At 49.8% G+C, this 22,423-nt stretch overlaps 1 protein-coding gene across 4 annotated transcripts in view; it reads left to right on the forward strand.

Annotated features, from left to right (window-relative positions):
• EFCC1 (EF-hand and coiled-coil domain containing 1) overlaps window positions 1–16,623 on the forward strand; it is a 50,870-nt gene extending 34,247 nt beyond the window's left edge. The window contains exons 3-9 of one of the 4 annotated variants that reach the window (XR_007514377.1): window positions 4,079–4,239; window positions 6,246–6,390; window positions 7,513–7,678; window positions 10,579–10,719; window positions 11,218–11,287; window positions 12,471–13,443; window positions 14,260–16,623. Coding sequence is in view for 3 of the 4 variants with exons in the window: in XM_049861752.1 (XP_049717709.1) it covers window positions 4,079–4,239; window positions 6,246–6,390; window positions 7,513–7,678; window positions 10,579–10,719; window positions 11,218–11,287; window positions 12,471–12,607 (820 nt within the window). In the remaining variant the exon portion in view is untranslated. Of the gene's footprint in view, window positions 1–4,078; window positions 4,240–6,245; window positions 6,391–7,512; window positions 7,679–10,578; window positions 10,720–11,217; window positions 11,288–12,470; window positions 13,714–14,259 lie in introns of those variants that run through there. The other 3 variants (XM_049861752.1, XM_049861753.1, XM_049861754.1) reach the window with 3 other exon arrangements.
• Window positions 16,624–22,423: the final 5,800 nt, after the last annotated feature.

Here is a 22,423-nt window from a genome sequence, read left to right on the forward strand (position 1 = left end):
CTTTCCCGGAAAGCAGCTCCTGTGTCTCACTGGCTGCCTGTGCAGCCCTGGATCAATCACTGTGGCCGGGGTCTGGGGTTATGCTGATTAGCTGGGGGCTGAGACTATGCAGCTTATGCAGCCTAGGGGTGGGTGGGGGTAGGTAGGTAGATTAAAAAAAAAAAAAAAAAAAAAACCTGGGTGAAATCAGAGAGCTATCACCAAGGTGGAGGGGGCAGCCACAGACAGCGCTGCCCTCACGTGCAGCCACAGCAGTGCCTCCTGTTTGGCTCAGTGGTTCGCCCGACAGCCCTCTGGATTCTGAGCCATCCCCTGACGTGACTCTTGCCTCCCGCAGCTGCCACAGCACATCTGCTCCCCTTCCAGGAGCAGCTGCTGTGGTTTCTGTGACACGCACGCGGCCAGCAGAGCCCTTGGCCAGGCTGATGGCGCCTCAGCTTCTCTGCCTGCCCACGCTGTCCTGACCTTCGGAATTCAAAGCAGAGCTGGGGAGACCTCGGAGGTTGTCGGGTCCCACTGCTGCCAGTTCTTGTTGGTAGCCAGGGCTCGAAGCCAAGGTGCCTTACTCCAGGGCCCTGCTGCATCCAGGCTCCGTGTCCTGCCCCTGGGTGTGCTCTAGGTCTGCCTTAGAGTGGACTTGTGGGTGGCTCCAAACAGCACCCTCTGAGCTAAGTAGGAAGGCTCCTTGTTTTTCAGTAATGTTTGGTCCTGGGAAATCCACTAAAGTGAATCCACACAGAATGTGTGTGTGCAAGATTTGATTAGGACTTTAACTTGAAAAATAAAAGTAAAATTTATTAAAGTGCATTTGTTGTACTATTTGTTTATTAAAACCAAGTGATATTTTCAACTAGTCAGTCTTTCTTTTTTAAAAGTAATCTTTGTTACTAAAAGTACAATGCACTAATTCTTAGACGTAGAATGATTCAAGGGATTATTCCTTTTGGCGTACTTTTTCCAACAAAATTGAGACTACTATGGCGCACCCTTAACTTCATTGTTTTTTTTTTTTTTTTGCAGCTTAATCATAAAACCAAAAAAAAAAAAAAAAACATTGCCATCAAGTCGATTCGGACTCATAGCAACCCTATAGGACAGAGTAGAACTGCCCCATAGGGTTTCCAAGGAGTGGCTGGTGGATTTGAACTTATGACCTTTTGATTAGCAGCGGCGCTCTTAACCACTGCGCCACCAGGGCTCCAGCTTAATCATAAGAAGGGCCATTTCTGCAAAAAGTATTTGATGGCTTGGTGGGGTTTTCTAGGGGCTCTTCCAGCCTCTGAGCCGCTTCGGACGGGCCTGGCCTCTCCTTCCGTTGACCTTCTCCTCTTCAGTTGCGAGCTGGTCCAGCTGTGCCTCGTCCTCACTGCCAGCGATTTTGCCTGTGATTCAAGCAGTTCTCCAGCCTCCCTTTCGCTGACCTACCAAACCTCTTGTTTTTCAAGACGCAGATTTTCACTTTGTAGATGGTTGGCGTTGGGTTGATACAACTGGCCACTGAGGGGCGACTGAGTAACTAAAGACAAGAAAAAGTTGGGGCGAGGGGCAGATGCTGGTGTAAAGTCAGTTTGGGGGTTGCTGGAGTGGAAACTATTTTAATCAGTAGTCAGTTCATTAGTGAATATTTTCACATTATGACAGATTTTTCTTTCTTCTCTAACCTTGTCATTGGAGGCAAACAGAAAACGAATATTTAGAGGACCTTAGTATATCAAGAAAATTGATTGCTGAGGGCAAAGGAGATTCTCTGAAACCCAGAGAAGGGAAATGTTTCAATTGAAGTCTTTCATGGACAACGAATAGAATGTGCAATTAAAAGTAGCTGAGACTCTGAAGACTGTCTTGTTTTGTTTTGAATTGTATTGTAGTAAAATATATATAACAAAACATTTTGCTGTTCTAACAATTTTTAAGTGTAAAATTCAGTGACATTAATTGCACTCATCATGTTAGGCAACCATCACCACTACCTATGTCCAAAAGTTTTTCACCACCGCAGAGAGAAACCCAGTATTCCTTAAGCAAAAACACCCATTCCGTTGTCCCAGCCCCTGGTAACCACTAATAGACTTTTATCTCTATGCATTTGCCTATTCTAGATATTTCACATAAGTGGGATCATACGATATTTGTCCTTTTGTTTCTTGTTCATTTCACTCAGCATAATGTTTTCAAGGTTCATCCATGTATCAGAACTTCTTTCCTCTTCATGAGTAAATAATGTTCCATTGTATAGATGTACCACATATTTGTTTATCCATTTGTTTGTTGATGGACATTTCGGTTGTTTCCACCTGTCGGCTATTGTGGATAATGCTGCATTGAACATTGGTGTACAAGTATCTGTTTGAGTCCCTGCTTTCATGTCTTTTGGGTATGTGCCTAGCAGTGGAATTGTTTTTAATTTTTTTGAGGAACCACCAAACGGTTTTCTACAGCAGCTGCACCGTTTTACATTCCCACCAGCAATGGATGTTGTTGTTATTGTTAGGGTGCTGTCCATTCGGTTCCGACTCATAGGGACCTTATGTGCTATAGGACAAAACACTGCCCAGTCCTTCACCGTGCTCACAGTCATTGTTATACTTAAGCCCATTGTTGCAGCCACTGTGTCAATCCATCTTGTTGAGGGTCTTCCTCTTTCTCACTGACCCTGTACTTTACCAAGCACGATATCCTTCTCTAGGGACTGATCCCTCCTGATAACGTCTCCAGAGTGTATAAGATGTAGTCTCGCCATCCTTGCTTCTAAGGAGCACTCTGGTTGTACATCCTCCAAGACAGATTTGTTCATTCTTTTGGCAGTCCATGGTATATTTAATATTCTTCACCAACACCACAATTCAAAGGCGTCAATTCTTCTTCGGTCTTCCTTATTCATTGTCCAGCTTTTGCATGAATAAAATGGGACTGACTCTACTTTGAGGAGGCAGCTCTTCCCCAGTTGTCTTTTGAGTGCCTTCCAACTTGGGGGGCTCATCTTCCAGCACTATATCAGACAATGTTCCGCTGCTATTCATAAGGTTTTCACTGGCTAATGCTTTTCAGAAGTAGATTGCTGAATCCTTCTTCTTAGTCTGTCTTAGTCTGGAAGCTCAGCTGAAACCTCTCTGCCATGGGTGACCCTGTTGGTATCTGAATACCAATGGCATAGCTTCCAGCATCACAGCAACACACAAGCCCCTACAGTACAACAAACTGACAAAGTGTGGGAGCAGTGGATAAAGGTTCCAATTTCTCCACATCCTTGCCAATACTTGTTATTTTTCACTTTTCTGATAATAGCCATTCTAGGGAGTATGAAGTGGTATCTCTATTGGCATTTGCATTTGCCATTTTCCTAGTGACTAATGTCATTTATCATCTTTTCATGTGCTTATTGGCCGTTAGTATATCTTCACTGGAGAAATGTCTGTTCAAGTCCTTTGCTCATTTTTTAATTGGGTTGTTTGTCTTTTTGTTATCGAGTTGTAGGAGTTCTTTATATATTCTCGAGAAGATTTTTTTTTTAATCTCACCTATAATAAGAAGTCCAGAGATGGATGGCTTCAGAGCTGGTCAACTCAGCAGCTAAAAGATGTCAGAGAATTTGTTCAACTACTCTGCAATTTTCTTGGCCATCTCCTCGTGGTCACAAGATAGCTGCTGCAGCTCCAAACATCACATCCTCACATGACAATGTCCAAAGACAGGGAGGACAGGACGTTTCCTTTTCTGGTCCTTTTTTTTTTTTTTTTTTCCCACAAGGGATGAAATTCTGTCCTGGAGGCTCCTCAGATTTCATTGGCTAAAATTGGGCTACATGCCCCTGCCTTAGCTGCAAGGGAGGCTGGGATTATGAATATCTGCCACTTCCCATTGGGTCATGGAATGCTGACTCTGATGGGACTACAAATGGCTGGGCCCTGGGTAGACAGCCAGTAGGTTAATCCCTGAGTCTACTTTGAGTGCCTCATAGACAGCTTACCTGTGCAGAGTAAATAGTGGAAGAGGGTGGGCCCACCCCACACTCTCTTTCAGGGAATTGGTAAAGACCGCTCCTCTTTCTCAGCACTTGTGGCTCTCCCCCTGCCCATAGGTCAGAGGTCACCCAGCTCTCAGCCTCATCACAAACCAGCCCAGATCCAGAAGCCAACAGTGGTGAACCTGAAGAGAGTGTGACCAGAGACCCAGGCCCTCCTCTTGAGGGAGCAGCCTGGCAGTCAGACAGCAGCTCTGGAAGCAGACGCCTGGACGGAGGTTGGTCCCTCACACCTAAGCTTGCCACTTGGCTCACAGTCAATTGGCTGTGACCCTGCTCTGCTCCCAAGGGCCTGTCTGCCCCAATGCGACCACCCAGTGTCCATCAGAACTCCCCTCCCCTACCTGCTCAAGCTGCTCTGAGCCCACAGGTGCCCCTTTCCCGAGAGCATGACAGCCAGTTCGGGGGGTGGGGCACCCCCACTGGGAACTCCAGGGAGGCCAGTTCCAGTCGAATCCTTGTCACTTTTAGGCAGGGAGTGATTGGCTGCCCAGGGAGTTGGGCCAGAGTAAGCTCCCCACCATCAGAGGGGAGTAAGCAGGGACTGAATGGTTACCCCTCAAGAAGACCACATAGAGGCCCATGGTCTTAAGAACCTGAACCAGGCCCTGGTGCATATGGAGCCATCAAGATGAAGGGAAAGAGACTGGCTCTCTCAAGGGCTAAAAAATCTGACTGAGGTGGTGCCTGGGCTCACTGGCTCAGCCGTGGGCGATTGCAGAGGTGCTGCTGGGCTCCATCACTCCCACCCACCTTCAGAGCCCCTCACCTACCCAGCTTTGGGTGCCAAGACAATAACAATACCACACACGCATGCACACGCCCAAGTACACACATGCGTGCACACTTGCACACAGACATGCTCATGCACCGGGCACACGCACACAGATGCTCACATGTGCACGTGCTTATGTGCACACAAACGCGCACACACACACAGGCACAGCATCAGGAAATTCAGTGAAAAAAACCAGTTGTCAATGTTGGAAATGCATTGACACCATCAAAAAGTCATGACCCGCTAACTTCAGTTCTGGTTCTCTTTGCTCTTGGACACTTTTTACTAAGACAGAACAGGAGCATCATGAGTACACGCCACTGGAAAGTCAGGATACTCTCTGGTCAGGGGCTCCCAGACCTCCCAGGCAGCCAGCACCACCTGGGAGCCTTTTACAGACACAGCTGCCTGGGACCACCCAGCTCTACCACACATGATTCTCTGGGGTGGGAGCTCGTAATTTTGTCGTTTCTTAAAACAGTTAAAACATTTTTTGCCTGCGAGTGGCAGATAATTCAACCTAAACTGACTTAAGCTAAAAGGAAATTTACTGGTTCACATAATTAAAAAGTGTGAGTAGGTTTCAGGCACAGCTGAAATGCCAGCAGATCCCTGTCCTTCGTGAAGCCCTCCCCTCCACTTTTCTTTGCATGTATTTACTTTCCAGAATGCTTTCCCCTGGGGGGCGGGGGACAAGATGGCCACACCCCTAACTCCCAGACCACAGCAAAGGGGCACTTCTCTTCCCTGAAAGTTCCAGTCAAAGTTTGGCCTGACTTTTGTTGGCTCAGTTGGACCCCCTGCCCTTCCCTGTGCCAGTCACTGTGGCACAGTGTTCTGTGCTCTGATTGGCCAGGCCTGACTCTCATGTCCCTGGGAGAGGGGGAGGGTGCCCAGGGAGAATCAAGGTGACCACAGCTGACCCCAGGGTTCTCTGAGGCTCAGTCAGGTTGGCGCCCACCACCCAAAGCACAGCAATGTTGGGGACCCCATATGATCACATTCATGACACCCCCTTCCTCCACATACTCTCAAAGGTTAAAAGTATTCAGTTCCCTGAGAGTTGAAAATTCATTTGACCTGGTGCCCCATACTCTGACCCCAACACCTAAGAGACAGCCTGGCCTTCTTTGGCTAGGACTGCCATGTTCTAAGATGGAAATAGTGCTCATCTCTGAGACCACAGACAGGCCCTGGCTGTTGGATCACCTCTCCCAGTGGCCCTGTGTACAGTCTCAGGGAGGGGCTGTGGGGGGCCCAGCCTCATTCCTGGGCAGTCACACAGAGGACAGTACTGTCCTTGGCAGTTGCTGGGTGCTATGGGGAGTGGGTAGGAGCAGACATCTGGAGAAGGTAGGAGAGAACATCAGGTCTCCCCTGACTAACCACATCCCATTACCCCTTGACCCAGCGCTTGGCTTTGCTTCCACGCCTGTGCTTCTCCAGCAGGGGACGAGCAGCTCTTCCGCTCCGTGGAGGGCCAGGCCGCCTCGGACGAGGAGGACGCCCAGGAGAAGTGGCGGGAGGGGCAGAGGCCACCAGCGGCCGAAGTCAAGAAGCTGCTGGCAGGCCTCTCTGGCTGCGGGAGTGGGTGCGTGTGCCAGGCAGATGTCCAGGACCCGCCTGCAGTGAGCCACTGCTTGTCCAGAGCTTGGACTTGGGCGGCCCACCAACCTGGTCCAGTCCTGGCTCTGTCCCCTTGTCTGTTGGGGGAGCGTTGTGTGGGGATTCAGTGACCTTGGGGTGGTTGTGATGACTTCCCACCCCTTTGGTCACTGTCCCAAGAGATGTCCCAAAGCCCCAGTGTCCCTCTCTGACACAGCAGACCCTTCCCTAATCCAGTTTCTTGTAACAAACACTGTTTCCAGCCCTTCATCCAGCCTGGCCCTGGGTGGGCACTTTCATATGTATTAGTTTTTTTAATCCTCATGGCTACCCTAGCTGAGGATCCCCAGGGCACCTCAGACAAGTTGTTGGACAGCCCTGAGCCTCAGTATCCTCGTCTCTGAGATGGGACAGTAACACCTCTCTGGTGGAGCTTTGGTGAGGATTTGAGAACAAGGATATAAAATGCTTAACAGGACCATAGTAGGTACACCACTGGAGGCAGCATTGACTTTTATTATAGTGTAAAGTGCTGTGAATCTCTGAGGTTATTGTTATCACCAAGTCTTTAAGTCAACAAACATTTGTTAAGCACCTGCTATGTGCCAGGCAATTGTTTGAGTCCTGGGAAAACAGCAATAAGACAAAGGCCCTCCTCTTCTGAAGCTTCTATTCCATGAAGAATGACAAATGGGTAAGGGGCAGAGTGAGTTGCAGGGAGATGCTGGGACGCCTCCCTGAGAAGGTGTCACGTGAGCAGAGATGGGAAGGAAGTGAGGGCATATACAGTGTAAATGTCAGGGAAAGAGCATTCCAGGAAGAGGGAATAGCAAGTGCAAAGACACTGAGGCGTGTTGGAGGGACAGGGAGCAGGTGCCTTTGGCTGGAGGACAGCATGTAGGGGAGGTGTGGGGCTGAGGTAAGAGAGGTCACAGGAGCAGATCAGGTGAAGTCTTTGGCTTTTCCTCTCAGTGATGGGGTAGCTGTGGGAGTGTGCTGAGCAGGGAGTGGTCTGGCTCAGCTTTTGGGAGGAGGCAGGCTTAGTCATGGCTGCAGCAGATGCTGGAAGGCAGCTTCTCACAGCATTGGTGCTCTCTTTCAATTGCAGGTGTGATGGCCAGCCCGCCAAGAAGCTTATGACCTACTTCAGCCACTTTGGCAATGCAGACCACACCTGCGCCCTGGGGGAGCTGGAGGCCCATGTTGCCATGCTGGTGGAGCAGCTGGGAACCCAGGGCTGCGGCAGAAAGAACCTGGGGACACCGGGGGAGGAGGTCAGCTGGGCCCCAGAGGTTGAGGGTTGGACCCGAGGGAGCTCAGTCCCATTCACAGATGAGCACACCAAGTGAACCAAGACTCAGAGAGGAGACGTGATTTCCTTTGATTTCAATGTAATGAGGAATCTTTTACTGGAACATGGAGCTGAGAAGTACAGGGGTAACACGAGCATCAGGCACAGTTGGATCCAGGGACTCAGACCAGATTATCTCCACCCATTCAGCTCTGTATTTCTATGGGTGTTGGCCCCACTTTCCACTACTTCAGAGGAGCTTCCTCCATGTAGGTGAAGAAGGGAAAGCAGGACCACAGACAGTTCCAGGCTTTCATTGGCCCACCTGAGAAACCCCAGAGGGAGAATGAGAGTCTTAGTCCCAGTACACAAAATCTCAGGGAAGAACTCCAATTGGCCCAGCCTCAGTCATATATCTGTCCCTGGGTCAATCCCTGTGTTCAGGAGGAAGGGCAAGTTTCTGTGATTGGCAGCTCACCACAGTCAGAGGAAGGAGAGCAGGGGCAGTTTCCCAAAGGAGAGGGAGTGCTGCTCCAAGTCCAAGAGGAGGAAGCGAGTCTGGGCAGGCAACACCGACAGATGGGCCCAAGCAAAGTGTCCTCATTTTGGTGAGGCCACGTGGCATTTTTCCAGCCTTATCTACTCCATAGTGACTTTTCTATTCACAGTAACCAGACGGGATGATATTAAAAGTTATTCCACGAGCCCCTAGCCTGCTGTACTTTGCCAACAGTGGTTTTGATATAAGATAGTGTTTTGTTTTATTGTATACCTGAAATTCTAAATATGTCCTGTTTTTCACGTATCTGTGGTCTGATGCAGCCCTCTCTCCTTAAATAATAAAAACAATACCAGCTAATACGCATGGCACACTAATCATGTGTGAGGCTCTGGACAGGCTTTGCTCTGTGTTATCCATGAAGAGCCAGATGAGATAGGGATGGGCGGGATGTTTGAGCCCACCTTTGAGGTGAGGACCCAGGGAGAGAGAGGCCGGCTGGGCTGGGCTTGAAGCTGTGACCTTAACCACCCCACTGTGCCACCTCAAACCTGCTGTCTCCTTCGGGAGACCATTTGGATGAGTCACCGGGGGGTGAAAAGACAGAGGGCCTGTTTAGTCTCCAGCCTCTCAGTAAACGAGATAAAAAACCAGGACAGAAAAAAACAATCCCTTGAGCATTTCAATAAATTGGACAAAGTTCATGGTCATACACATATTTTGTTGAGATCTGCAAAAGGAAACGAGGATGAATGTTGTTAAATGTAGACCAGTGTGGCTAGTCCACACCTTTCCAGTGAAAAGGGGTTTATAGCTCCTCTGATTTCTGGGGCCTCTGTCTCGGAGTGGAGCACCCCCTACTGTGAGAGGCCCTGAAGAGTCTAAAAATGTGATTCAGAAGAAAGGTTACTCACCTTAAGTCAGACTGCCTGGATTCAAATCCTAGCTCTATTGCCCAGGGCAAGTTCCTCAACTTTTCTGTGCCTTGGGTTCCTCACCTGAAAAATGGACAAAATGGCAGTACCATGCTACATGCATCAAATGGGTTAACACTTGCTGTGAGCGCTCCATAAATAGGAGCTATGGATATCGCTGTTTGGAAGTAGACACCTTCTAGTACTTTATATGTCGTACTGGTCTTATTACATGTTTAATGTTGTTGTTTCCTCCCCACCATTGCTCTATTGCCTTTGATGTCTTGGCCACGCCCACCAGAGCACCCTGCAGGACATTGCAGCCGTTGTGGCTGGTGAGGGGGAACTGTACATGCGAAGTGTGGTGCTCTTAAAAAAATCTATTGCCATCGAGTTGATTCCGACTCATAGCGACCCTATAGGACAGGGTGGAACTGCCCCATACGATTTCCAAGGATGAATCCTAACCTTTTGGTTAGGAGCCTGAGCTCTTAACCACTGTGCCACCAGGGCTCCATGTAGTACTCTTAACCATCCTGAAATAAAGTGGCAGGCACAGTCTTCCAAAGGGCACAGCCACCACCCCTTTTCTAAGTAGACTTTAAGGAAATAGGGGGATGGGGGCTACAGAAGTAGACACTTCGTGAGATGCATGGGCTGGGAAGGCCCTTGGGTCCTGAGCCCGCTCTCCAGACCCATCTGCAATGGGGTCGCCACTGGCCTGGTCTCCTCCTGCCTGGAACTCAGAGTGGGCCCTGAGCCCCGAAGACTCAACACCTTCCTCCATCGACACCAAGTGTAGGACTGCCCGGCTCCTTGCACACGTCCTTGCAGGTGGACATGTGACACTTGTGCGATACCCTCTCCCAGGGGCAGGTATCCTGGTGGGACTAACCCCCACTAGCCAAGGTGGGCAGTGACTTGGGCTAGGCCAATCAGGCCCCTCTCCCTGGTTCTCAGTCTTGGAGAGGGCGGGGGAAGAGTTGGAGCAAGGGGTTTGAGACATTCCTGCTGTCTGATCCCCATAGCCGCCCCATTCCTAAGGTCCTCCAGCTGCCAGTCCTTTCTGTGAGCTACCCACTAGCCTGCCAGTAAATTCCTTGGTGTGTAAGCTAGCCAGATGGGTTTCTATTGCTTGTAATCAAAATATTTTTAAAGAAACCAGATTGAGAAACAAAGGGAGAACAGAGTCCTTGGACTAAGAAACAAAATATGCACCTTCTTACATCAGTCTTACTTGCTGTGCAGCCTTAGACTGGGCACTCAGCCCCTCTGAGCCTCAGTGCCACCCTTGAGGGGACAGGGTGGTTTATCTTCCCTGTCACCTAGCATGTGTTGGAAGACCAGATGAGATGACTGCTGGGCAAGAGGCCAGAGGAAGTCGAGACAGGCCACAGGCCTTGCGTGGGGCTTATGCCATGAGTACCAGGGAGAGGGCAGCTTCGAGGACTGAGCCAATTGCTCCTGCAGGCAGAGCTGCAGCGGAAGGTGGAGGAGAATGAGCACCTGAGGCTGGAGCTGCAGATAGTGGAGACGGAGAGGGTACGGCTGTCCCTGCTGGAGGAGAAGCTGGTGGACGTGTTGCAGCTCCTGCAGAGGCTCCGGGCCCTGGTAGGATCACGGGGGGGAGCCGGGCACTCGGGATGGGACGGAGCCCTGGGGAGGGGGCCCTGCCAGAGTCAAGCACTGGGCTGTGGGCTCCCCTTACAGTAGGTAGGTGTCATCTATCTCCTTTATTCAGATGTGGGAGTGGAGGCTCAGAAAAGTTAACAAAAAAGGAGGGGAAGCCTCCCCAGCTCATTTTATGAAGCTATGCTAACTTTGGCCTCAAAATGAAAGCTGTTGGGAGGATTAAATGAGTTAATGTATGTAAGTGACAGTAAATCATAAATATGCGACCTTTGAATGCATGGATCCTGCACACTCTCCAGCCACCACCAAGAGTCTCTGGGGAGCCCAGCAAGCAGCCTGGGGATGGGGACCAGGCAAGGGTGATGGGAGAGGGGGACCTTACTGCCCCAGGGAGCTGATGGAGGCCCCTGTGCCTGCCCCATTGAATGAGAACAAGGCAGCTTCATCTGATCCAGCCCTTCCTCACTTCTTTTTAAGAACATTTCCAAAAGAGCCTTGGGGAAGATTTTGCTGAGTACATTGGACGCTTGCAGGGACCCCCCACAAGGTAGGAGAGCCCCCAGTCTTTCTGTACCGGAATAATGGCTAGAGGGCATCCTGATGCAGAACCCCAGCCTCAACCCAGGCCCAGCACTGTCTGTCCTAAGTGTCTTTTCTGCAGAATGGTGCCATTCTCCCTGCCCTGTATACCTCCAAGAGATACCATCATGGAACAGACTTAGGAAAGTTAAAAGTGCTATTCAACAAGAGCAGGGGAGCAACACTCCCAACCAGAAGCCAGTGCAGCCAAGGATCAGTCCAGCGAGAGTGGGCAGGAGCACCCTGCTGGCAGTGCAGACTTGACCATTGCTTGGGCTTACTGCGTGCCAGCGCTGGGTACCCCAGCTCCCCAGCTGCCATCCAGTCAACCACAACTCAGTGACCCTGTGTGTATCAGAGTAGAACTGTGCTCCATAAGGTTTTCAATGGCTGATTTTTCAGAAGTAGATCGCCAGACCTCTCTTCCTACGTCCCTCTGGTTGGGCTCAAACCCCCAACCTTTCAGTTAGCAGACTGCTAACCATTTGCTACACCCAGGGACCCCAGGTACAGGGTGAATGCATTAAATATTTTTAACTTACTGAGTTCTTACAGTAAACCTGCAAGGAAGGTACTGTTATCACCCATTCCACAGATGAGGACACCGAGGCACAGAGGCAGCACTGGCCGCACCCAAGGCCAGGGTTCTAGCCAGAGCATCTTTCTTAAGCACTAGGCTATCTGGCCTCCATGTTTGGACAGAGTTCAGGGCAGCAGAGTTCCATCAGTGCCAGCCTGTGGCCCATGAAACCAAGACGAGCAAGGACAAGCTCCCCAGGGCTGATGGGATGACCGACAGTGGTGTAGCCCTTGCTCGCTGGGCCTCACCAGGCACATCTGGGCAAGACCGAAGGCCCTATTCATCCAGCTACATCCAGCACCCCACACAGGGCCTGGTGTCAAGGAGGAAATCAAGAATTGTGTGCTGGAAGCTCACCTCCCCAGAGTCCTCCGTGGGAAAGGGATAGCAGAGTAGGTAGAAGCAGGGGGCTCAAAGGAAGCTGAACAGGGCTGGGAGGGGCACAGGGCATGACAGTGGGTGCCCTGGTGAGGACCGGGCCCCAGGAAGGAGGGACAGTGGCTCTGTGGGCAGGGTGAGCAGAGCTGGGCCCTGCAGGCTCACTCTATATCTCCTTGTCCTTTCCTTCCAGAGGGGAGAGCTGGGCCCTTGGCCACCCTGGATACCCTGCACCAAGCCCTAGCCAGCTGCAAGCTCTTGCGGAGACAGACCTCAGCTCCGGCCTCCACAGCACCTGCCCACACTGACCCCCTCCTCATCTCCTGCTGAGGTCACTGGCCTAGGGGTCACCTGGTCAGCCTGGCTACTATCAGAGCAGCAGCAGCCAGACTGACTGCCATCTGACCCCCCACAGCATGTGGGCTACCATCTGACCCTCCGTGATGGGCCCATAACTGCCACCACTTCCAGGTTTATAAGGCTTGGGCCACTAGGGGCCCTCACTATGTTCGCTGGAACTCTGGAGGCTCCTTCAAAGACTGGTCTGAACCCAGCACTTCCCACTGCAGAGACTGGCACGTACCCCTCCATGGACTGCTCTCAGATTCCCTGGCCGCCCCTGTGTTCCTGCTGCCAGACTCCACATTATGGCTGGCAGTTGCTCGATCAGCCTGTACCTGCTGCTGTTTCTCCTGCCCTCGGAGCAGTGTGCCTGCTGCTCTCAGGTTGGGAGACTGATCCCAACCTTAAGGACACACTTGGTCCCTTTGGGGGAAACTCCACAGCCCCGGGAAATGTCGAAGACCAAGAAAGACTAAGGGGAATTCTAAAGAAGGAGTGATTACTGTGGGCTTCCTGGTGGAAGCTGGCCTTGAACTAGCTCTAGAAGAGAGGTAGGATCTGGATGGACAAAGAGGAGGGAAGCTGAGGTCACAGCAAGAGCAAAAGTGTGGGGGCACCAGAAACCCTTGTTTCCTAAACACGTACTGGGTGCTCGGCCTCCTGAGGTCACAGCAATGGCTAAGACATTACGCCTATCCCATTAGCTTAAAGTTCATACGAGGAAAAGATCCACTGGCCAGTAACTGCAAAGCAGTGTGAATGGAATCAAGAGAAATGGAGGTGAAGTACCAGTTGCTACGAGAGCCGGACACAGAGCGATCCGTGTGAGCAGGAGCATGGGGGCGCTCAGCAGGGTCATGGGGACAGGGGCTGGTCCGTTCTGAGCCATGGTGCAGAGCAGGAAGATCACAGGGGCCCCAGTGACAGGACAGGGACCTGGGAATTTACCCTACAGTAGTGGGGACCCATGGAAGGTTTCCAGCAGGATAAGGCTGCCACGTGGGGGATGAGCTAGAGGCAGGGTACCATGAAAAAGATGCTGCTGCAAGAATGGAGGGCAAGGAGGCTCGAGCCAGAGCCATGGGGGCAGAGAAGAGGGGATGTGGGGGACAGAGGGCTTTAGGGGTGGCCGGGGGGGGGTTGGGGCTTGGCAGATGTGCAGTTATTGGTGTCACTGGCAGGGGTAGGAAGCCCAGAGAATGGGCATTCCTGGGCAGGGGCTACAGGGAGTGAGGAAGGAGGGGCTTGGGCTGGCCTCAGGCACTCAGCAGCTCAGGCAGATGGAGGGGAACAGGAGGGAGCAGGGAGGTACTGCAGGCACTCGAGAAGGGAGACACAGGCCCAATCCCAGTTTCCAGATAGTTCCTCTGGAAATGGAATAACAGAACCCAAGGCCAGTGGCCATCACAATGGGACAGGCCTGTTGGTAAGGGCGCCAAGTCACCCCAGGGCCAGTGCGCAGGGCCAGACCCTGGGATGCTGATCTGAGCAGAGTAGGTAGCCCCAGCCTGAGCCCCGGGGCTCCTCCAGCTCTGCTGCTGCTGACTGCTGGACTCCAGAAGCCTACATCTGCCAGTAAGAGGGGCCGCTATTCTGGGTGCTAACGTGGAGGGGTTACATTTATCTATTGTTGTCGTCAGCTCCTGCCAAGTAGACTCTGACTCATGGCGACCCCATGTACAGCAGAATGAAAAGCTGCCCAGTACTGCATCATCCTCACCATCACTGGGATGTACAAGTTCATCTCACCAAGGGTCTCTCTCACCCTCACTGGTCCTCTACTTCACTGTTCTTCTCCACTGATTGATCCCCGCTGTGATGCGTCCAAAGCAAGCAAGTTGGACAGTGTTCCTGTCGCGGCCCATAAGGTTTTCATTGACTAATTTTTGGAAGTAGATCACCAGGCCTTTCTTCCTTGTCTGTCTTAGTCTAGAAGCTCCACTGAAACCTGTCCACCATGGAAGACCCTACTGGTGTTTGAAATACCAGTGGCATAGCTTCCAGCATCACAGCAACACACAAGCCATCAGAGTAGGACAAACTGACATTTGGGTGGTGGACATGAATCTATACATGTGTTAAAATTCTTAGAACTAGAAATCCCTCCCCCAAAAAGTCAGTTTTACTTTATACTAATTTAAGAAATAAAACAAGAGGGGTCAGAAGACATTCTGAAGCTCCCCCAGCTCCAACCACCTGGGATCTCCAGACAGCAGGTGGAGAGGGTTCTTAGAGATTACAACCACACTAAGCCTCAGTCTTGGCAAGTTCCCGCATAAAACCCCCCTTGCCGCTGCCCAGCAATCGATTTGCACGCCGCTCATCGAAGACGTTTATCAGGTGGGGCAGGATCTTGGAGTGCCTAGAGGGACTAGGGGAGCTACCCAGCATCACAGAGCAAATGAGTATCTGAGCCTGGATTGGGGTCCCCTGTCTTCTGAGGCCAAGTCTCAGGTACGTTTATATACTGCTAGGTTCCTCTGGCTAGTAAACGCTGGGCTTGCTAACGGTTTGGAGTCTGGATTAGTTACAGTATAGGCTACGTCTCCCTAATAAGGAGACTCCAAAATACTCTGGATCAAACATAACAGAAGTTTATTTCCTTCTCCTGTAACAGTCGGAGGTGCGTGGTGCTGGTTAGCAGGGCAGCTCTGCTCCACATGGTCACATGGGGATCCAGGCTCCTTCCATTTGCTGCTCTTCTATTCCCTGGAGTGTTGTCCTTCTTCACGTGGTGGAAGCCACTTGACCAGCCAGCTCTGTGATAAATGGGCAGGGCCTTTACTGAGCATGGCCACAAAGAACAGCAGGAACGCAGCTAGAATGGCAGAAATGCCTGTGGATACAATCAGAATTTGTTGAGACGAAATTTTAATTTGATGATTTATGGAGAGCTTAAAGCATCTGTGAGATGTGGAGATTTTAACATTCCCATTTCATAGATGAAGAAAATCGAAGCACAGAGAGGTGAAGGCAGTATCTGGAATGGCTGTCCTGTCTACACTGTCCATTGACTTCTGCCTGTGGGCATTTCTGGCTTTTGGCTACATACAGTATATCCCAAAATTTTCCGCCCCCCGCCAAAGGAAATGTTATGTTTGTGAGTTTCTTTCCTTACCAAGGTCTGGCAGCAAATACACAACACAGATTATCGGTGACTCTGAATGTAGTGATATACTAGAACCGAGCTCCAGGTGAGCCCTACCCACCACTGTGCTGATTCCACCATTTAGGAAGTACTTGCACCTGCCTGACCACACCATGTCCTCACCACAGCCCTGTGAGGTAGGCAGGGCAAAGACTGTATACATTGTACAGAGAAGGGAGCCAAAGGCCAGAGCAGTGCAGGCACTTTCCCAAGGCCAAAGACTAGTAAGTGGTAAAGTGGGAGCTGGATCCCAGGACTTGCAGGCTCTCAGTGTACAGTTATTTCAGGGACCCCAATACCCTGTAAATCCCCTATACAGTTATTTCAGGGACCCCAATACCCTGTAAATCCCCTATACAGACATCTTTCATATTGTATGTCCAGGAACATCTGAACACACTAATAAATAAACATTGATGTAGCAGTAACTCCTTATATCAGTCAGTAAGGGCTGGCTTACGCTGCAGTAACAACAAAAAATTCCCAGTGGCTAATACAAGCAGAGTATTCTCGCTCACGCTTCACCTCCAACACAAGTGGTCCAGGTGGGTCCGATTATGGGTGTCACTCAAGGACCTACACTGACAGAGGCTCCGTGTGTCAATGTGTGCTTTAACCACCACGCAGCAGGGGAAAGAGAATGTGAAGGATTGTACACTCATGGCTTCTCAGAAGTGACATAACTTCTGCTCACATCTCATTGACCAAAGGCATGTCTAGCTTCATGGGATGGGGGGAACAGCTACATAATTTTGGGGGCCCAGGGCAAAATAAAAATGTTGGGCTCCTTGTTCAAAAAAACAGGAGAAAAATGTCATTAAAGGCACATATAAAGCTTTTTCCTTTCCTGGGGGCAGGGGCGGGTGGGTAATAGGGAGACACCTGGGGACCAGGGGAGAAGGCTGAGAGGCAAGGAGGTGACAGGAGGTGGCACTGCATCAAGTTGAGACGCCAAGCCCCCAGCACATGCTCCACTGTCCAACCAGACTTTACTTACAAACTACACATTCAGAGGTAAAAGTAACACAAAATTTTAGGACAGCCGCTGAGCACTAAACCCCCAAGTTGCGCAGAGCCCTGTGCAGCTACACTGGCCACATGCCCTTGAAGCGGGCCTGGGACTGGGCGGGAGGTGTAATCCTACCACGTTTCAGGAAGAACAGCAGTTTCGGTGTATTTGTGAACAGCCTTCATCACTACCACTCATTTGCCTTTTTCCTAGAAGATCTCAAATGGTCTCGTTAAAATATTTTCTGCATTTCTGAAACATGTTAAAAATGTTTTCTGGGAAATTCCAACTAATATCCTCTCTCACCTTCTGGCGTCAAAGTCATTCCAAGGACCTTAAATTTCCCCCTCCACTGCCCACCCCGCCCACCCCCGCTTGCCCCCTCCAGCTCCGCGTACCCCACCACCACCGCCAACCACCACCAAAAAAATATCCTGTAGTTCCCCGGTTTTGCCACTAGGTGGCGGACGCGTTCATCGAATAGAGGAATGAACGGCAGAAGTTCAACGTTACCTCAAAGGCAGAGGTCAGGAAATGAGTCCCGAACTGAACTCATTTGACTGTTCCCTCCTTGGGTATTTGCCATAGCTCCCCACCGCCTGTGCTATCTTCTACTTAATATTTTTCCTAGAATCAGCTCCCTTTTAAAACTTATATGAATGTATTTTTAATGGAAAGCTTAAATGCTCTAATTGAGAAACCAGTCTCAGCTGCCCTACAGAGAAAGTAACCTAACAGTAAGTTCACAAAAAACAAAACAACGTTATTAACTTCTGAGTAGATACAATTGCTGAGCCTGAGAGGACAAGCAAGGGTGACAGAGAGGTCAAAGCCATAGGTGTTAAGAGCTGCTGGGACCCTCCCTGTACCCAGCCAGGGTGTTTTGTCCTTTGAATTACAATGAGTCAAAGTCGTGGATACAAGAGACAGATGGGAGGTGCCACACTCACTTTTTATTGCCTGGCAGTATCCGGAGCTCATGCACAAAGCTGACTTACCCAGCGCCAACTGTGCCAGGCTCCCAGTGAACCTTTTGCATGCTTCTCACTCCATCTTCACAGCAACCCTGGGAGGCAGGCTCTTTTATTTCCCCCATTTTACAGATGAGGAAACTGAGGCTGAGAGACGCTGGTAAGTACCAAGACCAGGTTTGGGAGCCAGGCATGCTGCCCCAGAGCCTGAGTCTGAACCAGGGCTTCAAATTGGTTTGTTCTGTTTCGAACCCCTGCCGATAATTTGCATTTCCACCCCAGATATATTGAATAAGAATCTACATTCTAACAAGATCCCCAGGTGAAGTGCTGAAAATTTGCATTTCCACCCCCAAATATACTGAATCAGAATCTACAGATCTTGTTAAAATGTAGATTCCGATTCAGTATACCTGGAGTGGACATGCAAATTCTCAGCAGGGGTTTGAGCCAGGATGAGCCAGTTTGAAGCCCTGATCTGAACACCTTTCTTTTTAGAGCCATGTGTCTGCAAGCAGGGTATCTGGTCCAAGGGACTTCCGGGCAGCAGTCAGTGGGGTTGCTCATTTTCCTCCCTGGCTGCACACAGGCTAAAGATGCTAAATACTATCCCTTGCCTCTTATTCCCCTCTGCCTACCCAGAGAAAGAAAAAGTGTTTCAGGGGGATACCAAAGGGTCCCAGACTCCAAATAAGGATTTTCCTAAGCAGCTTCCAACCTGAAGTTTTCTCCTTCACATACAGTGGGGAAAGGAGCAACTCTCACTTGTGAGTCTTATTTTTTAATGTCACAAGCAGGTATCACCTAAAATCATCCAAGAAGCTTGCCCAACTTTCTGCCATTCACTTGCTCTATGAACAAGCATCTATTACACTTCTCCTGTGGAGTCGCTGGGTGGTGCAAATGCATCCATCTGCTAACCAAAGGGTTGGAGGTTCGAGTCCACCCAAAGGCACCTCAGAAACCAGACCTGGATATCGACTTCCAAAAAATCAGTCTTTGAAAACCCTATGGATAACATTGCGAAGAAAGGGAATTCCAGAACACTTAATTGTGTTAATGAGGAACCTTTACATAGATCAAGAGGCAGTTTGTTCGACACACAGTACAGGCGAGGTCAGCACAACTGGACTAAACCAAAAGCAAAGAAGTCTGAATAAACTGAATGCTTCGAAGGCCAGCGTAGCAGGGGCAGGGGTTTGGGGACATCTAAATCAATTGGCATAATAAAATCTATTAAGAAAACATTCTACATCCCACTTCAGAGAGTGGCATCTGGGTCTTAAATGCTAGCAAGCGGCCATCTAAGATGCATCAATTGGTCTCAATCCACCTAGACCAAAGGAGGATGAAGAACACCAAGGACACAAGGTAATTACAAGCCCAAGAGACAGAAAGGGCCGTGTAAATCAGAGACTACATCAGCCTGAGACCAGAAGAGCTAGATGGTGCACAGCTATAACCAATGACTGCTCTGACAGGGAACACAACAGAGAACCCCTGAGGAAGCAGGAAAGCAGTGGGATGCAGATCCCAAATTCTCAGAAGAAGACCAGACTTAATGGTCTGACTGAGACTAGAAGGACCCCAGTGGTCACGGCCCCCAGACCTTCTGTTGGACCAGGAAAGGAACCATTCCCAAAGCCAACTCTTCAGACAGGGATTGGACTGGACAGTGGGTTGGAGAAGGATGCTGGTAAGGAGTCAGCTTCTTGGATCAGGTGGACACTTGAGACTATGTTGGCATCTCTTGCCTGGAGGGGAGATGAGAGAGGAAAGGGGGTTAGAAGCTGGAGAAATGGACATGAAAAGAGAGAGTGGAGGGCGAGAGCGGGCTGTCTCATTGTGGGGGAGTAATTGGGAGTATGTAGCAAGGTGTATATAAGTTTTTGTGTGAGAGACTGACTTGACTTGTAAACTTTCACTTAAAGCACAATTTAAAAAAAAAGGCAGTTCGGACAGAACAAGGGGATATGATTGGTTTAAAGTCAGGAAAGGTGTGCATCAGGGCTGTGTCCTTTCACCATACCTATTCAATCTGTCTGCTGAGCAAATAATCCAAGAAGCTGGACTACATGAAGAAGAGCAGGCATCAGGATTAGAGGAAGACTCGTTAACAACCTGCATTATGCAGATGACACAACCTTGCTTGCTCAAAGTAAAAAGGACTTGAAGCACTTACTAATGAAGATCAAAGACCACAGCCTTCAGTATAGATTACATCTAAAGGTAAAGAAAACAAAAATCCTCACAACTGGACCAATGAGCAACATCATGATAAACAGAGAAGAGATTGAAGTTGTCAAGGATTTCATTTTTCTTGGATCCACAATCAACAGCCATGGAAGCAGCAGTCAAGAAATCAAACGATGCATTGCACTGGGTAAATCTGCTGCAAAGGACCTCTTTAAAGTGTTGAAAAGCAAAGATGTCACCTTGAAGACATAAGGTGTGCCTGACCCAAGCCATGGTATTTTCAATCGCATCATATGCATGTGAAAGCTGGACAAGGAGTAAGGAAGACCGAAGAAGAATTGATGCTTTTGAATTATGGTGTTGGTGAAGAATATTGAATATACCATGGACTACCAAGAGAACGAACAAATCTGTCTTGGAAGAAGTACAACCAGAATGCTCCTTAGAAGCAAGGATGGCGAGACTGCGTCTTAGATACTTTGGACATGTTGTCAGGAGGGATCAGTTCCTGGAGAAGGACATCATGCTTGGCAAAGTACAGGGTCAGCAGAAATGAGGAAGACCCTCAACAAGGTGGACTGATACAGTGGCTGCAACAATGAACTCAAGCATAACAACAATTGTAAGGATGGTGCAGGACCGGGCAGTGTTTCGTTCTGTGGTGCATGGGATCGCTATGAGTCAGAAACGATTCGGTGGCACCTAACAACAACATGGAGCACAGTTCTACTCTGACACAATGGGGTCACCATGAGTCAAAGTGGACTTGGCAGCAACTTTTTTTTTTACTAGTGGGTGCTGAGAGTCCCCAAGGAGCTGCTGGGCTCATGGGACAGATAAGCAAACAGAAACACTGCTAACTCAGCTGGCAAGGAGGTTGGGAAAGCTTCTTGGAAGACATCACACCCTAGGTGTCTTAGTCATCTAGTGCAGCTGTAACAGAAATACCACACATGGATGCCTTTAACAAAGAGAAATTTATTTCCTCACGGTAAAGTAGCCTAAAAGTCCAAATTCAGGGCGTCAGCTCCAAGTGAAGACATTCTCTCTCTGTCGGCCTTCTCTAAGACTAAGCTTCCCCGCGCAGGAACCCCAGGTCCAAAGGACACGCTCTGCTCCTGGCACTGCTTTCCTGGTGGTATGAGGTCCCCAACTCTCTGCTTGCTTCCCTTTCCTTTTATCTCTTGTAAGATAAAATGTGGCGCAGGCCACACCCCAGGGAAACTCCCTTCACATTGGATCAGGGATGTGACCTTAGTAAGGGTGTTACGATCTCACCGTAATCCTCTTTAACACAAAATTACGATTACAAAATGGTGAACAACCACACACAATACTGGAAATCATGGCCTAACCAAGTTGACACACATTTTTGGGGGGACATAATTCAATCCATGACACTAGATGAACCTTAAAGGGTGGGGTGTGCCAGACAAACATTAGGGGAGGGCCCCAGGAAGAGGGTACTGCAGAGGCAAAGCCATAGAGACCAGATTCAGCAGTGGGCTGGGGAGTACGGGACAACGAAGGCCTGCCACAGAGTTCCGGGTTGGGAAGAAATGACAAATGAGAACGGGGCACGGGATGGCCAAGGAGAACTCGCTGAGAAACTGAATTTTATCCTTCAGACACTGGGAAGCCAAAAAAGATGTTGTAGCCAGAGGCAGAGAACAGCAACAGGCAGACAACAATACTGGGTGAGGCCAGGACAGCAGGTGAAGTGACCAGCAAAGTCGATAAACATTTTTAAGCACCTACTGTGTGCCAGCATAGATCTTGGAGATGCAGCAGTTAATGACAGAGTCCCTGTCCTCTTGAAGGTTACCTTTAGTGGGAGGAGACATCTAATAAACACATAAATTAAAAAATAAGACAATTTCGGGTACTGCTAAGTGCCGTGAACAAATTAAAGGTGCAGCATGCTACAAGTGATGGGGGGCTGCCTGGCCAGAGGTGGTCTTTGAGGAGGAGTCATTTGATGGGAGACGTGAGTGATCAGGAGGAAGCCATGTGAGGCTCTGCGGAAGAAGGTTCCAGGTGGAGGGATCAGCAAAACCAAAGGCCCTGAGGGGGAAACTAGAGGAATGTGTGAGGGACAGAATAAAGGTGAGTGTGGCTGAGATGAGCAAGCAGGGGGAGAGGCCAAGTCAGCAGGGGCCAAGCCACAGGGGGCCAGGCACGCTGCAATAAGGAATGGGGTTTTTTTCTGGCTGCTATGGGAAGCCAAGGGTGGGTAGGAGGAGACCAGGGCAGTAGCAGTGCCCCAAACCCAAACCCAATGCCATCGAGGTAATGCCAACTCCTAGCGACCCTATAGGACAGAATAGAACTGCCCCATAGGGTTGCCAAGGCTGTAAATCTTCACTGAAGCAGACTGCCACATCTTTCTCCCCCAGTGGATTCCAACAGCCAACCTTTTGGTTAGCAGCTAAGTGCTTAACCACTGCACCACCAGGGCTCCTTCGTAGCAATACAGGGAA

The sequence above is a fragment of the Elephas maximus genome, chromosome 20 (genome assembly GCF_024166365.1).
Source record: "Elephas maximus indicus isolate mEleMax1 chromosome 20, mEleMax1 primary haplotype, whole genome shotgun sequence".
NCBI classification, from domain to species: Eukaryota; Metazoa; Chordata; class Mammalia; order Proboscidea; family Elephantidae; genus Elephas; species Elephas maximus.